At 35.6% G+C, this 21844-nt stretch overlaps 1 protein-coding gene across 12 annotated transcripts in view; it reads right to left on the reverse strand.

The window, feature by feature from the left end:
• Positions 1-3591: 3591 nt before the first annotated feature.
• Positions 3592-21844, reverse strand: part of SMC5 (structural maintenance of chromosomes 5) — an 84108-nt gene continuing 65855 nt past the window's right edge. For 8 of the 12 annotated variants that reach the window (XM_036330871.1, XM_036330872.1, XM_036330865.1 and 5 more), the window contains 8 exons: positions 14071-14196; positions 11230-11274; positions 10695-10790; positions 10158-10262; positions 9819-9938; positions 7155-7334; positions 6971-7066; positions 3592-5879 (listed from right to left, as the gene is read on the reverse strand). In XM_036330871.1, the coding sequence (XP_036186764.1) occupies positions 5736-5879; positions 6971-7066; positions 7155-7334; positions 9819-9938; positions 10158-10262; positions 10695-10790; positions 11230-11274; positions 14071-14196 (912 nt within the window). In that variant the 3' untranslated portion in view covers positions 3592-5735. Of the gene's footprint in view, positions 5880-6970; positions 7067-7154; positions 7335-9818; positions 9939-10157; positions 10263-10694; positions 10791-11229; positions 11310-14070; positions 14197-21844 lie in introns of those variants that run through there. The other 4 variants (XM_036330868.1, XM_036330866.1, XM_036330867.1 and 1 more) reach the window with 4 other exon arrangements.

The raw sequence follows: 21844 nt of genomic DNA on the forward strand, positions 1-21844 counted from the left end.
CTTTATAGCACTTGGTAGCTTTTTTTTTTTTTTTTTTTTTTAAGTAGAATCACATATTTTTTTAAAATACATTTTATTGATTTTTTACAGAGAGGAAGGGAGAGGGATAGAGTTAGAAATATCGATGAGAGAGAAACATCGACCAGCTGCCTCCTGCACACCCCCCACTGGGGATGTGCACGCAACCTAGGTACATGCCCTTGACCGGAATTGAACCCGGGACCCTTCAGTCCACAGGCTGACGCTCTATCCCCTGAGCCAAACCGGTTAGGGCTAGGCTGTATTTTTTATCCTCAAACTATGTCATACAGTGTTTCCCTCAGTACATGTAAATTAGGATTGAACAGGCGACTAGTGGAATATGCTCAAATTGCCCAGTGTTGGGAGAGAGAGCATTCATTAATGCTACAATTACTGAGTGCTTACTATATACTAAGCATTTTTCTAGGCAGCAATCCATTTTCTACCAATTTTTCTGGGTAGGCAGCAATCAACACGACAAAGTCTGCCTTCAGAGAACTCATATTCGAGTAGAAAAGACAACAAACTAAGTATAAAATTAGTGATAAATGCTATGAGGAAAAAACCAGTTAAGAGAATAGCAGTGGCTCGAGGTTGCTATTTTAGAAGAGGTAGAGTGGGGAGATGTGTAGGAATCTTGAAGGCTGTGGTAACTGATTTTTGTGAAGGGAAACCTAGTTTCTTCTTTAAAAGCGTTGCCCATAGGCCATAGAAAGACTGGCTATCTCTTTCTTGGTCTGTGGATACTCCTACTTGTCTCCAAATACTCACCCCCCCCCCCCCCCCCTTCTTAACAGGGGCTGGAGTCTAACCAGACACAAGACACACAGGTGGGGATGACATAGTCAAGCCTCACTTGCAGGCCATGGGACTATGTTCAGAACAAGAGCAAAAGTAATTTGTGCCTCTCCTCTTGCAGATCATGTTTGTTTGTTTTTTTAAAACACCTATATATTTTTTATTGATTTCAGAGAGGAGAGAGAGAAACATCAATGATGAGAGTCATTGATTGGCTGCTTCCTGCATGCCCCCACCTGGGGATTGAGCCCACAACCAGGGCACGGGCCCTTGACCAGAATTAAAGCCGGGGCCCTTCAGTCTGCAGGCCAATGCTCTATCCATTGAGCCAAACCGGTTAGGGCAAGATCATGCTCTTAAAAGGAGTCTTCTGTCTTCTCCCCCTTGTGCCTTTCTCCCTTAGTTGTTTGGATACAGATAGGTGGGCAGAAGCTGAAGCAGCCATCTTGTATGGTAACGGACCCACTGGTTGAGGATGGCAGAGCAACAACACAATAGGAGTTGGTACATCACCCAGGCTGCTTATGCTGTTAAGAAAGGAATGCACTTCTATCTCGTATAAACTATGTTTGGGTTTTTGTTATGACAGAAGTAGCTTGTACCCTAATTCAGAGGCATATTGGAGAAGCAGTATCTTACCCACAAAGAAGTTAATTACATAACCAGGAAGTATTTATGGGTATAGCTCCAACAATTCAAAGGGCCAGAATAAAAAGGCCAGGATAAAAAGGCAGCATGATATTCTAGAAAAAAACTTAATTAATCCTGTTTTTTTCAGCCCCACCTCTGCCCTTTAACAATAGTAAACGCTTGAAAAAGTTCCTCTTTTTCCACCTACAGAATAGGGTTTTTGTGTATAATTACATGGAAACACTCTGAAAGCATAATACAGCTTATCAACAAATGATTATAGCATTTGGTTTACAAAATAACTTATTAGGCTTATCAGAGCTAACCTTAATCACTCAAATGGTTTCTTTTCATGATTTATGACTGAAAAGGAGTCTAAGCCGCCTGGAAGATCCTTCCCAAGTCTAAGTATATGAAAGATAAAGAATGTAACATGTCACAATCTCCAGGGCTACATTAGGATTTTAAATATGAAAATAATTTAAATTTATAACATTCATTGGACAGTTTATCCCAAATCTTTCCACTGGGATAATTTGTTTCAACCTACTCCTTACTATTTGGCAGGAATGACAAAGTGACCCCAGCCCCACCCCTGGCCCCGTCAATTTCAAACACATGGACCCGAATGCTAAGAGTATGTAAGCTTGCTCCTGAAAGGTAAAATGAATGTTTACTAACTAAAGGACAGTCTGAAAGGTAAGGTGGTAATATTTGTGGAAGGAGCACACCTTGCATGTTTCTAACTTGCCTAACAACAGCCAGCCTAGGTTACAGCCTCTCGGAGGAAGGCAGAGAGTACAGAACCCGTGTTGATTTTAGGCCGCTCCTGGCTTCAACAAGTCCTCATAAGCACAGTTCTTATGAAGGAGCTAAACAGAGTAGCCCTGCTTTCTCTTTGGGGTTAAAAAAAAGCTGCCTTTTAAAAAAATACTCAGATCTTCCAGCTATACTGCCCGAAAATCACTCAAAGCCTATAGGTATCTACATCCTTTGATCAATTGACACTACCAATGAAACAGAATGAAAATCTACACGTGAACAGAATTCTCAGACCTTGATGTATAAAATGCATAGTACATCATATTTTTCAAGATTTAAAATATCCAATATCAATAAAGCTGAATATATATATATATAAAAATGAAACATAAGCTTCCAAGTGTGAGGTGAGGTGCCCTATTAGGCCCCTGATCTCATCTGATTCTGTAAGGCATTATCCTCATTTCACTAATGAGGAAATGGGATAAGGTAACTTGTCATAATCAAGTGATAAAGTCTGCCTAAAAAATACATTTTAAAAAACTTACTTTAGTAGGTTAATGTAAGAAATAAGACAAATTGACTATTGGGAATGTTTTTTGCAAATCTAGGCTTTCAGCCTAAAAAAATATATTTTTTAAAAAATATATTTTATTGATTTTTTACAGAGAGGAAGGGTGAGGGAAAGAAAGCTAGAAACATTGATGAGAGAAACATCGATCAGCTGCCTCCTGCACAACCCCCACTGGGGATGTGCCTGCAATCAAGGTACATGCCCTTGACCGCATTCGAACCCAGGACCCTTCAGTCTGCAGGCTGACGCTCTATCCACTGAGCCAAATCAGTCAGGGCTCAACCTAAAAATATTTATACTTGCCTTGTAACTTGGTTTCTTTAGATAATTTCAACCTTTTTCATGTGTTTATTGCTTCTATTAGTCTAATTTCCTTGCAGGCAGACAGGGACTAAATTTTCTATCCTCTGGAACATACATGGAGTGCCAAACACTGTTCTATAAAGGTAGGCATTCAATAGACTTGTTTTTCCATAAACCTGAAACCAAAATGAGCCTTAAAAATGTTCAAAATAGGCCGGCATGGCTCAGTGGTTGAGTGTGGACCTATGAACCAGGAGGTCATGGTTCCATTCCTGATCAAGGCACAAGCCCAGGTTGCAGCCTCGATCTCCAGTAGGGGGCATGCAGGAGGCAGCCGATCAATGATTCACTCTCATCATTGATATTTCTATCACTCCCTCTCCTTCCTCTCTGAAATCAATAAAAATATTTTTAAAAGATTTTTAAAAATTAAATATTTAATATATTAAAATATTTAAATATCTAAATAAAACAGTTCTCATTTAAAATAACATACACCAAAAGAATATGAAAATATGCATTTATTACCAACAAAGTAGTATTTCCCACAAAGAGGTTTTTTAATTACACACACAACAGGACAAAATTATATTTTCTACCTACTAAAGATTCATACTCCAAAGAAAATAAGCACATGTTAAAGACAAGTAGAAAGCAGCAGCAGATCTTTCCTAACTTTGAATACTAAAATCTTTTCAATGGACTCTTTCCTCAGGCAGATCAATGAAGATTTTGTCATTAAAAGTACTTGCTTGTCACCTTAAGGTTTTTGCAATTTGAATGAAACAAAAAATAAGATTTTGCAGAAAACATATGAAATTTTAAGTGGCTGATACTCTAATGTGCTAGACATTATTCTTCTATTAACATGTTAAGATGATATATAATTTATCCTTCACAGCTCAAAATTCAATGCAAAAACAAATATTAACCTTGTCCAGTAAAAAAATGTAAATGCTAACAAATAAGTTATGGAATAATTGTTGAGATATGCTAAGTGAAATAAAACTGACCATTATATTTTATTTTCAAATGCATATAAAATTCAAGCTTCTCTGTCACACTGATACTCATTTTGCAGAAATCAGATGACTGGCACTAACTCAGACAATAAACAAACGACACCAAGCACATATTAGTGAAGATATTTTGTTGGAAAACAAAGTATTAAACAACAAACATTTTTGGTAACAGTATCACTTTAGCAAGTTTTTCAGTGTTTATGTATCTTGTTCATACTAGGAAAAATGCTACTTAAAAATATTTTTCATAGTACATGCATTAGACTTAGTTTAAGAGGAGAAGGCCCTTTTAAAATTTTTATAAAGAAAACATTTTAAACTGAAAATGTCTAAGTGAAAGGACATAATCTATGGTTCATTACTTTTTGACATAATAAGAAAATAAATTTCAATGGCTAAGAATATACAAAACCAAAACTGAATGCGATTTTTCAATTTATTCAACCTACTAAGTCAAAAAAATTTAATTTTGTCATTACTGGTACTAACCCTTGGATTAGTCCATTATCTTACAACTTTTATTTTTTAAAAGAATAGAATTTGTTTGGCACTGTTAATTGGCACAACTCAGAGATAAACAAACGATTTTCTCCTCTATTCTTTCATACTGAAAGAAACAGTTAAGACTAGATTTTCTAAGATAATGGGGTAGGATAACACTGTAAGGAAGGACCTATAAGGTTAAGTTCTAGAAAAATTATGGTTTTAAACAAGTCAACATTTTCCTTCACTCTTTACATAACACTTAAAAATTTCAAATATAAATTGTAGAAACCAGTATATGAAATCTTAAGAAAAATCTTACTAAAAATAATTATAAAAATGCTCTTAGAAATTTAAGATGTAAAATACAATTGACTTTAAATTAAAAAAAAAAAATCCCACACACTTTACAGTTATTCCTTAAAAACCCTTGTCACTTGATTTTATATTCTGTCAGTCTTTTGGTTGCATTTTGCATCATCTAGTGGCCACCTTGTGGCATTTCAAAAAAGTCCCACTACCATTTTTAACCAGTACTTTTCTCCTTTGAGATACCAGTACAATTCTAATATCAAATTTCATAAAACTTTTTTAAAGGCCCATAAAATTCCATTTCCTATTGGTGATAAGGTAATTTTTAATAGTAATAAATGAATAGATTTGTCATAAATTATTACTGTACATAAGACGACATTTCCATATCAATTTTTAAAAATTAAATATAATACTGGGAGAAAATATGACTTAAGCTCTATAGTCATCTTTAGACTAAAGTAATTAAAGTTACTCTGCAATTAAAGCTCAGGGTTACCATGTCAACTAAACTTTTTGTGACTGATAACCCCTTCCACGGCACCTTTGATTTGAAATAGTAAATACTTTTAACATGGGAACCCAATGACTTGTGGTTAGAGTGGTAAGGACTCAAGTCAACAAAGACTGAAAAAGACTTAATTTTTACTACTGGAAGATGCTATTCCACAGAAAGAAGTTATTATGGTCTCTGTTCATCAACCCATTTGTGTTTAACAGCAGGTTTCCAAAAAAACTGATCTTTTAGTCTTAATGAATCTCCCTTTATTCAGTTGAGCCATTCTTATAAATAGAATGTAACAAAAATCCCAAAGGCCTCTTCTTTTACTTTATTGAGAAGGTTGAGTGAATGTTATACGCCGCCGCCGTCTTTGGAAAGCCTTTAAATTCCATCTGTTTGGTTCCAGCATATGAGGACCATTGTAGACAAACAATACTGTCATCTTTTCAGAATAAGGGAGATTTTGTAGGAGCTGTAAGTGTTAAAATAAGCTGTCATATAATGCTATATATACTAAGAAGTACAATTTTCCAACCTTACACATGTAAGAATATTTTTTGTAATATTAATGAAACAACTCAATATATCCCCTGCCAGACTGTGATCCTTACCTGAATTAGTACATCTGAAGCCTGGCCTAAGGAATGATCAACATGCTTAGGGAACCTTCTACATTCACAGGCCGAAAGGGATGAGACAACTTCTTAGGTAAGACCTTGGAGAAGTGTGTCCTCCAGAATTTTAATTGGATAGTCACTTTTACTCATTTTTCCCACAAACGCTTCTCAAGCAACTTTTGTGGTCAGGCATTGTGATAAAAGTATATACCAGAGAAGGTTTGGTGTATAGGGCATGGTGTTTGGAAAACAATAGGGTATTAACAGATCTGGCTATTCCACAGAGTATCTGCTGGAACAAGGAGAGAGAGTACACTATTCACTAAAAATCTGAATTTAGGATGGTCTCACCAATGGAATTTTTTTTGTGTGGGAATACTTAGTTAAAAAAAAAATCTGATTACATCAATAAATATGTCTTTGGATACATCAGTTTTATAATTTACCCACAGTATATGGCCTAACAAAAGAAAATTTCCCATTGTAATGGTTCTAGCTTATAGAAGATTCTCTATAAAGATACTTCTGTTTTCATCATAGTTAGTTTGTGAATAGATGTTGGGATACTTATGGTTTCCTCTGGGCCAGGGTAGTGGCAGTGGTGACATTAAGTGTTGCCAAAGACAGGCCTTCCCAGGAAACGAGGAAGCCCACAAAGTTCCAGGGTTTTGCATTCTCCTGTGAGTGCTAAAAAAGGTACTTCTCTAGAGGAGTAAGTGCCAAAAGCAGGAAGAAATCTGTGTCCTAGAACATAATGCCATGTCTATGTTTCTGTCTCCCATAAAAAGATTTCTGATTAAGGTGTCACTGGAACTTGTCCCCTTTAGTAATATAAATACTACTGTAATCTTTCTAGTTCCTTTCCTGGAGTGTTCCTGCTCAAATGTACATATTAGGACCAAATCTGCTACACGACGAAGACACTTTCAGGTTACTTATTACCTACCTTTGGCGTAATAAAGAAGTACTGAGAAGTGTTTTCTTTACAAGCAGTATTTACAACCATTTCAAACACTCTGCGTTCATTGATTGGGTCCATTCCCTAAACCATGACAATAATAATGATTACATTAAACTTATTATGAGATAAAAGATAAAATAAAACTCAAGTAAAAGAATAATCACTGTACCTGATTGATTTCATCAACTACTCGGAATGGACACCTATTAAGCTCCTGAAGTGCCATCAAGTATAACATAGTAGAAACACTTCTTTCACCTCCGCTTTGATGATGAGGAGTTAATTCATGCAGTTGAGTACTACTTCGAAATTTGACTCTAATTCGAATTCCATATTTATCATAGTCTTCCTATAAGATGTTAAAAAAGTTAATAAAAGATGAGAGATCTTTGATAACCTCATACTATTACATAAAAATAGACTGAATAAATCAATTATAAGAAGAAAGAACTTAAAAGTTTAATGACAGTTTAAAGTAAACCAATAAAATATTAAAGAACCAGTTGCTATTTACAAGCTTTAGTGGGTCTCTAAGGATCTGTTTCGGTAAGAAAAATAACCAGATTAAGAGTAACTTTTTTCCTTGTCTCATACCATTCTTTTCAAGTTTAGTAGTTTTCCCCGAGGGTGTTTGAAATTACTAAGTGAAGAGCCCCATCGTGGAAAGTCATGGAAAGGCACTATCTATCCCAGCTCCTGAAGTGCTAGGTTTTAAAGCTATAGGTGCAAATAATTAGAACAGTGGAATATCATGCCGTTTTCTCTTCGAAGCACCTGTGTATGTCACTACAGAGGGCTCAGTGTCCTCCCCTTCTTCAGTAGGTTAAGAAGAAAAATATAGGCAGAGAATATATGCATACTTTAAATGACACTTATATTTAATCAAATATATACAAACAATACTTAGCAAAAACCTGGCACATAAGTGCTCGTTAAATATCTGTAGTAATGAATGCACTTAGTGTTCTTTATATTTTGCCTAAAATGAGGCTGCTCTAAGGCTTGTTTACTGTTCTTATTAGTCATTTCTAGACCAGTCAGATTCAGATTTACCCTAAAAATGAGATAACGCAACTTGATAATTAAAGGTTAATAACTAGTTAATGAAAATAGAGCCTTTAAGGTCTAAGAGAGCACTGACCAAGAGAGATAATGCAAGCCATGCATGCATTTAAAATGTTCTAGTAGTTACATTAAAGTAAAAATATGTGAGATTAATTTTAATATTTAATTCAATACACCCAACATATCTTTAACATGTAATCAATATAAAATGTTTAAAGATATTTTACATTCTTTTTTCATACTAAGCCTTTAACATTTATGTATTGTACATAAATGTTACACACATTTTACATAAATGTTACAGCACATTTTACACATTTCAGTGCTCAATAGCCAATTGTAGTTAGTGGCTACCATAATGGACAGCAGAGATCTAAGATTAACAGTAATAACTTCTATAAAAATACAAATATCTTAATCATAAATAAAAATCCTTATAGCTATCAAATTTTAGAAATACGCCACCGTCAATCTTTTTGCCCTCCAAAAACAAAAACAAAGCTAATAAACAGTAAGTTTTAATACTTTCAATTCACTTTTTAAATTTATACATTCCTTTTATTCCACAACAAATTTATTAACTACACTATTTCTTAACTATAACAGCTCTAATTGTTAGTTTTGTTTTGGGCTCTGCCACCCACTCTTTTTGCTCATTCTAGGATCCTTCCTTCATCTCACTGAAAGCTCTGGCTAAAGAAGGAGTTCTAGAATTATGTCTGAGGAGCCCAGAATAGTAACATTCCAAGGGAGAGGCTGAGAAGAGATAAGAATGTCCATTTTCCAGGGCCCATGGCTAAGTAGGACTATTGAACTGAAAAGACGAAGAATCACTTCTATGGTAGTGAGTTATCATTTAAAACACAGAGAAACTATCCAGAAGAAACGGTACTATGCAATAGGTTCTAGATGAAAGGTTGGGATTTCTATTACCGTTCTAACCATTGGTTTCCCTATGTTTACTTGATTGTAATTATGCCTTATCTGGTCAAGAGTTTGATAAAGCTCTCAGTAATCAAATTTTCATCCCATAAAAACTATACAACTTCCACTGAAGAAACAGAGTTAAGAGTTTAGGCTCTGGGATCAGATCTGAGGTTTGATTTTTTTGTTTTTTGTTAATCCTCATCCAAGGATGTATTTTCCATTGGTTTTTAGAGAGTGGAAGGGAGAGGGAGAGACAGAGAGAAACATTTAGGTGAGACAAATTGACTGGTTGCCTCCGGTACATGCCCTTGACCGGAATCAAACCCGGGACCCTTCGGTCCGCAGGCCGAAACTCTATCCACTGAGCCAAAGCGGCTAGGGCTCCTTACACATTACTTAAGGCAATATTATTTTACCAACAATTGCAATGTATAAACTTATAGCTCAAGAAATTAACAAATTTTCAAATATTTTCATCTTGTGAACTGTTAAATTCTGAGCAAAAGGAAGCCACTGACATTATACTTTATTTCAGTTATGTCTGCCAGTTTATGACTCTGCTAACTTGGAGAGTGGTAGATTTGTAAGGCAATGAAATGCATTTACTCATCACAGCTGAACAACCATTACTTAAGTCTGGATATAAAGAGTCAAGTATTAGTCACCAATCTCAAATGTCAGATACACACATAAGTGACCCTGATGAAATTCTATTGGTGGTCCTTTCATTCCTTTGAACAATTTTTTAGTAAGCAAAATTTTCATATATAAATCTAGGGTAAATAACAATGTACCTACAATTAAAATTACTTGCCAGGAAACATTTCAAAAGCAATTTTACCTCATTTTCTATATGGAGATCAACTTCACCGGCACACTGCATGGAACTAAAAAAATTGCTGAATTTTTCATTAATTTTTTCTACCAGCTCTTTTAAAGGATTAAGCCACCTTTCTTTTACCTGCAAATAAAGGCAATATAAAAACACAATTCAAAAGAAGTGTTATTACATTCTGATATACTTTACATAAAACAAATTTAATATCAGTATTAATCTAGTCACAAGAACAAACATTGCACTTTTTCTTAGAAACATATCATTTCATTTTGTATTATTCTACATGTCCATATGATTAATGGTAAGAACACAACAAAAAGAAAAGATAAAGAAAACAATTACCTGTGAAATGCTTTCCCTATATTTATCCAGTTCAACTTTCTTTATCTTTAGTTCCTCAGTTAATTGCTCGATTTCTTCTTCTCTTTTTGTGTATTCCTCAACAACCTAGCAGGGAAAAATCATTTCTTTAAAATAAATCTACCAAAGGATAAAATTACAGACAATTTGCATTAATTAAAACATTAATTGAAAATGCCAATGTGTTGCATTGTTTGTATGTTCTTGTAACATACTGAAAATGCCATTTTTTATTCTGAAAAAAATAAACACTGCAGCATTTCAGGTTAGCCCAACTATTCTTTTTATAAAGAAAAGGCACAGAACACTGTGTTCCTTAGGAAAAATCTATTTAAAATTCTAATAGATTCAGAAATCTGGCATTTAAAGCACATTGTTCCTGCTGTCTAGCTTATTATTACCAAGAGCTCTAGTACAGAGTGGGAGGCAAGTACTGGAGGAAACTCTATGTGTGCATGAGTGTGTGTAGGGAGAGGGTGGTGGTGGTGGCTGCAGTAGGTAATAGGGAAAGAATCATACTGTAGGATTCAGTCCTGTGAAGCAAGAAGCTCTTGATCTTTCTTCAGTTAATAAAGCATCAATTTCATCCAGTGTGTTTGGAAGATCCTGGAAAGCCTAAGGAAGAAAAAAATTATCCATCATTGTAGATAGTACAGTGAAAAGTTAAATTCAAATAGTTAAAATATTCGGCCCGAGTATCTACTACTCTACCACCATGTGTTCAACAGCATGCTAACACAGAAGGAATCAAAGAAATTATAAACAGGGTTTTGCTTTCAAATAGCTTACACCTTTTAAAGGAAATAAAATATATACACTTACACGGGATAATACCTTAAGGCAGTGTACTGATGTTGAGTATTAAAATAAGCAGTACATATTATATAGGCTATGGAATTTAGAGTAGGATGTATCAGTTCATGCTACAGGAGCTACAAGAGAATAGGAGAATTCAGAGGCCCAGAATTCATCTCCGGGCCTTAAAGCAAATGGCTAAGAAAAAGCAAGGCAGAGGGGAGACAGGAGCTTGGAAAAAAGAATGAGCACTGCATACCATGGGGGGTGAGGAGTTGTGTCCATTTGGAATGTTGGGTACTTGCTGAATTGGTAGAATGGGTCCAGAATATGTGGGGCATTGAAAGAGAGCAAGAAGTTAGAACTTTATACTGTACTGAAAAAGCATCCTAAGAATCTAATTAATTTGACAGAATTTCACCACAGAACTATCCATGCCAGAGAGACAAATCAGAACAAATACTTTCCTATAGGGGGAAGCAATCAGTACACTGTTTTTTGTTTGTTTGTTTGTTTGTAGCACAACCTGCAAAGTTCTTACACTACAAGGTACAAAATGAATCTTGGAACTCTGAAAAAGATCCTGGTATTACATTAATCTAATATCTTAAGTTTTTTTAAACTTTTTAGAAAGCAGTTCAACTTCTATAGGACTTCAGATATTTGTTGAATCTGACTATCCACTGAGCTTTGAATTCATGTGCTCAACACTTATTTAATATCTTCACTTAACTCTAATAAGGCATCTTAAATGTAAGATGGTAAATCAGATATCTTTATTTCACTCACCAATTTGAGCAAACCTATTTCTCCTCATCATCATTCCAGTTCATGGCAAAATTTAGGGGTTCTCTCTCCCACCCTTCACCTCAAATCCATTTGAATGTCCTGCTGGCTTTGTCTCTAAACAATTCCTCAAATCTATAAGCTTCTGTCTCCAGGATTTCCTCCCTAATCCATGTGACTCTATTCTCTTGTCTGGTCCACAGCAATAATCTTCTGTCCCCTAACTTCCAGTCTTATAGCGTTACTTTATTCTCCATATAGCAGTTAGGAGTGCTCTTTTACTTATTCTTTCAATTAATAGTTTAAAGTTCATTAAGTAATACTAATAGAAAATTCTGCCAATTTTGATGGGATGAGAAAGTTTTTTGAAGTTCATTTTATTTTACTAAAACCATTTTTTTTCAATTACAGTTTACTTTTAGTATTACCTTGTATTGGTTTTAGGTATATAGTATAGTGATTAGACAATCATGTATTTTATAAAGTGTTCCCCCTGATATTTCCAGTAGTTAGTCATATCACTCCTTTAAAATCCTCTAGTATATTCCATCTCAAAATGAAACCCAAACTCCTTCTATGGTATAAAAGGTCATACATGACCTGACACTGTCTTCCTTTTTGCTTGGACTAGCCCCACTGAAGATTCCTTTTATTCTAAAACATCTATATACATAAAAGCCTAAGTGACCGTTACGACCAGACAACCGGCCACTAGCTATGATGCGCACTGACCATCAGGGGGAAGAAGCGTAATGCAGGAGCTGCCCCCTGGTGATCAGTGCACTCCCCCAGCCAACCTCCCATGGCTGGCCAACCTCCCGCAGTCTCTCCCGCCGGCCGGCCAGCCCTAATGGCCAGGCCGAGGGACCCCACCCATGCATGAATTCGTGTATCAGGCCTCTAGTGTCAAATATTATTCTGTCCTGGGGGCTTTGTATGAACTGTTTTTTCTGCCTATGATATTTTCTCCCTCAAATCTTCCCTAGACTGATTTCTTCTCTTCACTCAGTACTCATCTAAAATAGTATCTTTTCAAAGGAACCTTCCTTGACACTATCCTCTTACCTTGTTTTATTTTTAGCACCTCTTCCTACCCAACATCTATTTGCCTTTTTATTTGTTTTGTTTTTTTATCTGCCACATGATTCAGACTAGACTATAATTTTCAGTACTCTGTCTTGTTCAATACACATACACATATTTTTAATGAATGTATGAATTATCTCCTAATTTTGTTCCTTTTAAAAGCAGTATGACTTATCAAGGATAGAATCATGCTACTTTCTGAAAGAAAAATTACTACAGATATTATATTTACATTTATTTTATGATAACCCAATGTATTTTGGAGAAGTTCTAGCATATTTTTAGAAATAATAGCTCCTCAATTTGTCTTAAAAAATCTACATTCTTATTATGTACCCAGTCTATTCTTTGTGGTTTCTATGTCTGATATCATAGAGTAAAACATTTGAGGATTTGAAAATTATAGTTCAATTAATTTTTTCCAGTTTTACGTATATCCTTGTAGACATTTCATTATATCCTTAGTAGACATTTTCTTATCTATTGAAATAAGTAACATTTGAAATTAAGAATTAAAAAAATCCATACAAATGTCAGATATCTTAATATATTTTCTATCCATTTTCTCATTGTGACATTATTCTAAGAGGATAGGTATGTAGCCAAGGTATTATCCCTACTTGTAGGATAAAGCTTAGGGTCGGGTCACAGGGCTACATAATTGGTGGAATTTGGACTAAAGGGCAGGATCTTCTCATGTTACTGAGTGATATATCAGCATATAATGGAAAGAAAGGCTCTTTTCTCCTTTTCTTATCAATAAATGTTTGCCCTAAAGATTCTGTTCCCATTGAACTCCAAATAAAAACCCAATATTCAGGAAAACATTTTCATTTTGCCTGCTTTTCTAAATATCACCTCTATTTACTGTTTCTTATATACCAATTACTGGTACTATGTTTCCATGAAAAACCACATCCCATTTCCCAATCCTACTCCTGAAAAGTGGCTTGGGGGAGGGACCTTTCATTGGAAAAATGAATGTTATGGTACTAATAATTTTGCAAGGTGATACCCATGTTTTAAAAACTTTAGTACTAAGCAACACGAGTAACTGGTGCAAGTTTGAATACAGTAAAGAAAATTTGTTTAGCAAAATTACATACTCAGTTGAAAATCTCCCATTTTTTATGGAACATCATGTTTTTCATGGGCCATTACAATGCCTAACACATTTTAAGCTTACAAATAATGTTAACTTGTGGCATTATATACTTTTTATACTTACTGTTTGATATTCTTGAGGAACGGTCTGCTCTGCACCCAGGTTACATACTTGCCTAGCTCTCCTCATAAGCTCCTTGCATTTCTGCAATAATCGCTGTCTATTTTCATCCAACTCAATGAAATGTTGCTATTATAAGAAAAAAATATTTTGGAAATTTGAACAGAGGGCTATTTTATAAAATTACATTACATTACATGTCAAATAACTTATTAAATTTTGATTGTGATAAGGAAATAATCGGAAAACCGTATCTCAAATGACTGCTTTTATTGTAAAGATTAAAAGTTTATCAGCATGTACAACTTTTCTCTAATCCAGGGGTCCTCAAACTACAGCCCGCGGGCCACATGCAAATACAAATACTGTATTTGTTCCCGTTTTGTTTTTTTACTTCAAAATAAGATATGTGCAGTGTGCACAGGAATTTGTTCATAGTTTTTTTTTTAAACTATAGTCCGGCCCTCCAACGGTCTGAGGGACAGTGAACTGGCCCCCTGTTTAAAAAGTTTGAGGACCCCTGCTCTAATCCATAAGAACTTTAAATTTAATTACCTTTCCCTCAGTTTGATTTAGCTATATATAATTTCACTCTAATGAAATTTGAAATACACAGTGTATAGGCTTCCTATCAGAAAACTCAGCACTCAAATGTAAGTAGAACCTTTGATAGTTTTCCAAATGCCTGTCCATATAATTATCATTTATTCATGGATACATTCATTCCTTCACCAAATAATTATTGAGAATCTATTAAATGTCAGTTTTTATTATGCACTGAGCAGAGAAACGTAAAGGGGAAAGATACATAAAATCACTGTAAAAGAAACAGCTATTACTTATTTAAAGCTTATGTGCTAGATGCTTCACACACATTATTCCCTTATTTCTCATAACACTGAACAGTAATATTGTTCCCACTTTGCACATAAAAAATAAAAAGACAGAGAAATTAAAGCAACTTGTCCAATCTCACACAATTAGTTAGAGGCTGTCAGGATTCACATCTATGCCTGCTTATAGAACTCATGCTCTTTTCATTATATCCTCTCAGTGGGAGAGATTGAACAGAGAAAAGCAAAAGAAAGTATATACATAGTGGTAGGGGATGCAGAAAGGTCATAGTCACAGAAGCTATAAGTGAATGGTCTTAAAGGAAAAGTATGATATTACTAAAGAGCAAGCAGCAGCAGGCATTCCCAGGATAGGTGATTACACAAGTAAAGGCAAGGAAGCTCAAAGATCCACTTATATATGTAACAAGATCTAACATGTGTGGAGGAGAGGTAAGGATATAAAAGATCAGAGTGGCAAGAGCCAGATGGCAAAAGTTTCACGTGTAACGAGAAGGGCATCATGGAATGCCTTCTGTGGCCCAAGCTTTGTTATAACCACTATCATATATGTTAATTAATCTAATCCTCACAATCTAAAAAAATATAATCTTTTCTAGATGTGGCTCAGAACAAGTTTCTTAATATGAAACTTGTTCAGGATTACAGAAATAGGTCAGCAGGTTTCTAAGAAGACAGGTCTAGCTTACTCTTTCCATTAAACCTCAAACTTCAGTGTGCACAAAAAAATACCTGGGGTGGTATATTATTAAAACAGTAATGATACAGACCTATTTGATTAAGTTCTCTGGGGCTGAGGCCTGAACATCTGTTATTAACAAGGTCCTTGGGTGATTTTTAAACATACAAATTTGATAGCAAATCAACTAAACCAAGACAAAATGTTATAAAAAGTAAAGGGATATATACTGGACTGAACTGAAAACACAAGCAAGCCTTAATACTAATCACACAGTACTATAGTTTCCTTTAATGAAGTCCTCAGTCTCTACACCCTGAGAGAAATAAAAATAAAGGTTAGTTTCCCAATCATCCCTACTCTGCTCTCTAGGGACAATCACACTCAGGCAAATGTAAAACAAGGGGACAGCTAAGTAGAAACTAAACACCCCTGAAGTCTTCTATTCCTGTTGCCTAGTACTCTGGACCTTGCTAAATGAAATGTTAGAACACTTTGGGAAAGAAATCCTTGAGCTGAATACTTGGGGCTCTGTGCTTAGGGGGACAAAATCTCATTCAAAGATTTCCTTCTCTTTGGTGGCCTATGTCTAATAAAATCTTTACCAGAGAAGATGTTTTTTCTATAGGTACACTTAAATAAATGAATTTTTTTTTAAAAAAAATCTGAGATAGCCTAGCCAGCGTGGCTCAGTGGTTGAGCTTTGGCCTATGAACTAGGAGGTCATGGTTCAATTCCCAGTCAGGGCACATTGCATGCCTCCTGCATGCCCCACACTGGGTTGCAGGCTCAATCCCCAGTGTGGGGCATGCAGGAGGCAGCTGATCAATGATTGTCTCTCTCCCTCTCTGAAATCAACAAAAAAATTTTTTAAAAAAAATCAGAGAGAGAGAGAGAGAGAGAGAGAGAGAGAAAAAAAAAACATCAATCAGCTGCCTCCTGCATAAGCCCCGATAGGGGATTGAACCTGCAATCTGGGGATGTGCCCTGACCAGGAATCAAAACCTCAACCATTGGGTATATGGGATGATGCTTCAACCAACTGAACTACACCAGCCAGGGCTATACATACTAGTACATTTTTGTGACATACCTCTTCACATAACATCTGTCCCCCACCCCCACAATTGTTGCGATATATTTTGGGGGGAGGGTAAGGGGTGGAAGGGAGTATAGAATTATGTAAGATGATAATGTACAGTTAGGCTAGTAAAAAGAGCTTTATATACATTTCTACTTAAGAGTCTAGCCCTTAACAATTAATACACAATAGAAATGTTTCATCTATATAAGACATAAGGGGGAAAAAGAAAAAGTTTACAAAATACCTCCCACCAACATCTCAGAAAGGATTAGTTTGTAGGATATATGCTGAGAGGAAATTAGTAAGAATTATCTTTTCTCTGAAATTCTTTTTGAGAAAGTTCAACTGGCGTGAAAGGTGTACAGAAGTAACTTAATGAAGGAAAAGCTTCTCTAAGAGGGCCCTCTTGTGGAAGAAATCAGAATTGTTCACATAATTTCTTAAATAGCAGGTACACATCAAATTATTTAACACAGTAATTCTAACAACTTACTAAAATAAGAGTCAAACAGAGTACAGTTAGGCTAGTAAAAAGGAACCAAACTAAGTTCTAGGTAGCATGAACTCTGAACTTTTACTAAACACTAGCTGTAAATTAAAACATTTCTTCTTCCATTTTTTAATACAAGCACAAAATTTCATTCCAATTTTAATGGTCTAAAATTCAAATGTTACCTATATGTTTTAATACATATAAGATAGAATACATATTACAATAAAGTAATGGCAATAATACTATTTACTTGTTAAATAATCCCCCTCCCCCCAAATGTATCTCATTTTAAAAATGTCTCCTCTGAAATTTTTTTTGGGGGGGAGTGGGAGAGTGCTAAGCAGGTAGGGAGAGGAGAGAACATTAGATAAAAGCACAGGATTTAGTATTAGGATTAACAAATAAACTAATTTCCAATCTTTAATTTATATTGATCCTGATGTAAATAGATACTTTTAAGGAAATATTGGTGTACACTAAGCATATTAAATTAAACTAGAGGCCTGTTGCATGAAAAGATTCGTGCAATAGGCCTTCCTTTCCCCTGGCTGCCGGCACTGGTTTTCCTCCGGCACCCGGGACCCAGGCCTTTGCTCCGGCCGGAGCCACCTTCAAGCCCTTGCTGCTCTGGCTGCAGCCGCCTTCGGTCTTTGCTCCACTGCTTGGTGCCTACGTATGCAAATTAACCGCCATTTTTGTTGGCGGTTAATTTGCATATCATTCTGATTAGCCACTGGTGGGTGTAGCGAAGGTACGGTCAATTTGAATCTTTGTCTATTATTAGATAGGATATCACAATCTCCTGCAGGTCAGGTATTTACTAGTATCATACTATCTATGGCTGAAGATTATATGCTTGGAGTGTTAGGAAACTTGCCCGCGGTAAAAAACCAAGTTCTAGGTATATCCATCCATCTGTCCATCTCCGTATCAGGATTCACATGCTGTCAGCTTACTAATTTGTTCTGAAAATATTCCAGAAGGTAGTGACATAATTACAAGACAGAGGTTCACAACATTTGCCTTTCTCTGGAGATGTTTTGTAGGTCTGTAATCCTGTTTCCCTATTTGCTTTCCAACAATTTGGGAAAGTATTAAACTCGAGGGTGGTGGTTAGCTATTCCCGAGTTCCATCAAGGATGATAACCCCTTCTGAAATTTTGTGTCAATCTTCTTTTGTGAACTTGTTTCAGAATCAGAATAAATAAAGGACAAAAACAGAAGTGGTAATAATGGTTCCTTAGTGCAATCTGCCATGTATTCAGAGGGACAAGTAGGGAAAAAAATGATTTCTCCTTGTTTCAAATAACGTAGGAGAGTAAGAAGAAGGATAAGAATATGTATAGGTAAATGACAGCAAACATGAGAAGAAAAAAGAAACAAGAGAGAAAAAGAACTACCATACACCTACTCTAGTATGTATTCTTTCACTATCATTTCTGACTATTTAAAATGTGGTTAGTGATTATGGTCAGTCAGCAACAAATCTGTCAAGTACACACTGCATAAAAATAGAGGAACCTTACAACAGGGTTGGCAAAACAGTTATAAATAAAAAGCATTAAATGATTTTCAGATCAACACATGAAAAAGGGAAGCAGAATGGTGCAAAATACTGCTGAGAAAAGTCAGGGGTTGTACCAAGTAAGATTGTATGGGAACACCTGTCTAAGGTGTGCATATGTGGGGGATATGAAGTAGAGATCTAAGTGGGTATTATTTATAGGTAACAAAATCTAGACAAGCAGCTAATCAGAAATTGGTTATCTGGACAGTATAATGTGGCCATTTTTGTAAAAAATTACTTAGTGACTCAAAGATTAAAAACAAAACCTCCTCCCAAGAAACTTTCCTATTCTCTAGAGTAGTCAGCTCCATTGGAAATATGAATATTTCTGCTACTACTAATAAAATGGATCATAAGAGAATACTCTCTTATCCTGCATCTAATCTTAGTATATCTATGTGAACAAAGGCTGTTGGAAAAATATTTCTCACTATGTCAAGAGGAGGTTAAGTTTGGGAGAATGCTTACTACAAAGACATCATGATTTCATGATACTTCTGTAAACGTAATACAAACCCATAATTTTAAGTTCTTAATTAAAACTTGATTCAAAAACAAAACTCTGGGCACCAGGATCAAATATTGTCTTGTGCGACTTCACTTAAAGCTCCATATAGTATCTGCACAATGGTTCAATTTCTTCATGAAATCTCTTTATAACGAACAACCAGGTTTATAGGCTCAATCAGTAAAGCATGGGCTCTACAAATATTTACCAACAGAATGCGCAACAGGCAGACTGGCTTCCTCCACACTCCCACGAAACGAACACTGACAAGGCCCCTCCTTTGGTAGCTAGTTTCATATCCAGCCGACCCTCCCCCTGCCGCCTTCCAGTTTGGGTACTACAGCTTTGGTTTCTTTCCTTTGCTGTATCCCTTCTATACAAGTATTGAGAATGACTACTGCTACTATTGCCCCTGCTTTTTTTGGTGGGGAGGAGAGAGGGAAGGAACTTTCCATCTTCCAAGCCTCTGGCATTGCTCATCAAACCTGACCTTGAGCTCCTTTTGGCTAGGTGTGTTTATGTTTGCCTGTGCTTATTTGCTAGCAAAACTGGTTTTTCCTCCAGTTTCTTCTAGCCATAAGCTTTTTCAGGAGACTTTGAAGAAGCTGGCTTCAGAATAATGAAGCTCCTATCCCACTTTCATTTACTCTTTCCATTCATCTGTACAGTCCTGTCTCTATTTCCGAAAATCTGACCTGTAGTGATTCTTTCCACAAAAAGATACTACTAAAAGTTCACTTTTACACAACAGGTATGTTTGTGAAAAGCTAAGTGTAAAGCGAATCACATACTGCCCAAAAGGAGCAGAATCTAAGAAAGTAGAAGAATTGATGGGGAAGGATACAAGGGGACTTTGAATACATGAAAAGTTTTAAAAATCTGCAACCAATATGGCAAAGTATAATATTTGTTTAACAGGAATAGTGGACACTTGTATGTTATGTTACTCTTCCTACTTATATATAATTAAAATTTCATACTTAGAATTATAAAAGACCTAAATGAAGCAAATTATAAAAATCATAATGCAAGTTTTTCTTAAAATTTTTTCAGTTTTGAAGTGTAATTGTTGAATAAACTGTCCATTTTAAAGTGTACAACTTGCTGAGTTTTGACATATATATACATCAGTGAAACCATCACCACCAAGATAATGAATGTATCTTCTATCACCTGCAGCAGCACTGTACCCCTCTGTAATCCATCCCATTGTACCCTCCCAGGCAACCATGGATTTATTTGTCACTAGGCATTCTGTAGTTCATAGAATTTCATGTAAATGGATCATATAGGTTTTTAGTCTGCCTTTGCTGCACATCCTCTCCAGCACTTTGGTATACTCAGTCTTAAAATTTTAGTCACTTTAGAGCAGTGGTCGCTAACCAGTGGTCTATGGACCACTGGTGGTCTGTGAGGTCCGAAAGGTTGGCAACCACTGCTTTATAGAGGGCCTGTGGTGTTAACTCATTATTATTGCTTTAACTCACACTTCCCACTGACTAATAAGATTGGGAATCTTTTCAGGTGCTTATTGGCTATCTGTATACTTTCTTTAGTGAAGAGCATGCTTAAAACTTTTGCCCATATTTTGGATTGGGTTATTTGTCTTCTTTGTATTGATAAATGTTAAGAGTTGTTTTGTTGTGTTTTTTGTTTTTGTTTTTTGGTTAACCATTACCTGAGGATATTTTTTTCTGGCGATTTTTAGAGTGGGAGGGAGGGGGAGAGAGAGAGAAAAAAGCATTGATCAATGGGGGGAAATAGGAGACATATGTAATACTTTCAAACAATAAAGATTTAAAAGGGGGGAAAAAGACTTACAACATCAATGTGAGAGTGACACATCAACTGGTTGCCTCCTGCACGCATCCAACCTGCAACCTAAGTATTTGCCCTTGACCAGGCTGACACTCTAACCACTGAACACCACTAGCCAGGGCAGAATTCTTTTTATAGTATTCATTAGGGGTTAGCAAACTTTTTCTATACAGAGCCAGTAAGGAAATATAGTCTGTCACATATTCTTCTGTTTTAACCCTTTAAAAAAAATGTCAAAACCATTCTTAGCTTGCAGGAAACTTTATATAACAGATCTTAAGTTAGATTTAGCCCACAGTAGCAGCTCCTCATCTAGATACAAGTCCTTTGTGAGGTGTATGTTTTGCAAATATATTCTCCCAATTAGTAGCTTGCCTTTTCTTACAGCATCTATTAAAGAAAAAGCTCTAAATTTTGATAAAACTACAACCTCTGATTCCTTTTGTGTCCTATTTTGCCAAGTCTAAGGTCATTAAGATGTTCTCTTATGTTTTCTTCAATAAGTTTTATAGGTTTAGTTCTTACATTTAAGTCTATGCCCATTTGTGTGTGTGTCTGTGTGTATATGGTATGAGGTAAGGGTTGTGGTTCATTTTTTGTAGATGACTATTCCATTGTTCCATCACTATCTGTAAGATTATTCTTTCTCCATTGAATTGTCTTGGTATCTTTGAAAAACAACTGACTGAATATATGTGACTTTATCTCTGGATTATCTATTCTGTTCCACTGACCCATGTCTACTCTTACAGCAATACAATAATGTATTCATTA

Source organism: Myotis myotis, unplaced genomic scaffold (assembly GCF_014108235.1).
Source record: "Myotis myotis isolate mMyoMyo1 unplaced genomic scaffold, mMyoMyo1.p scaffold_m19_p_12, whole genome shotgun sequence".
NCBI classification, from domain to species: domain Eukaryota; kingdom Metazoa; phylum Chordata; class Mammalia; order Chiroptera; family Vespertilionidae; genus Myotis; species Myotis myotis.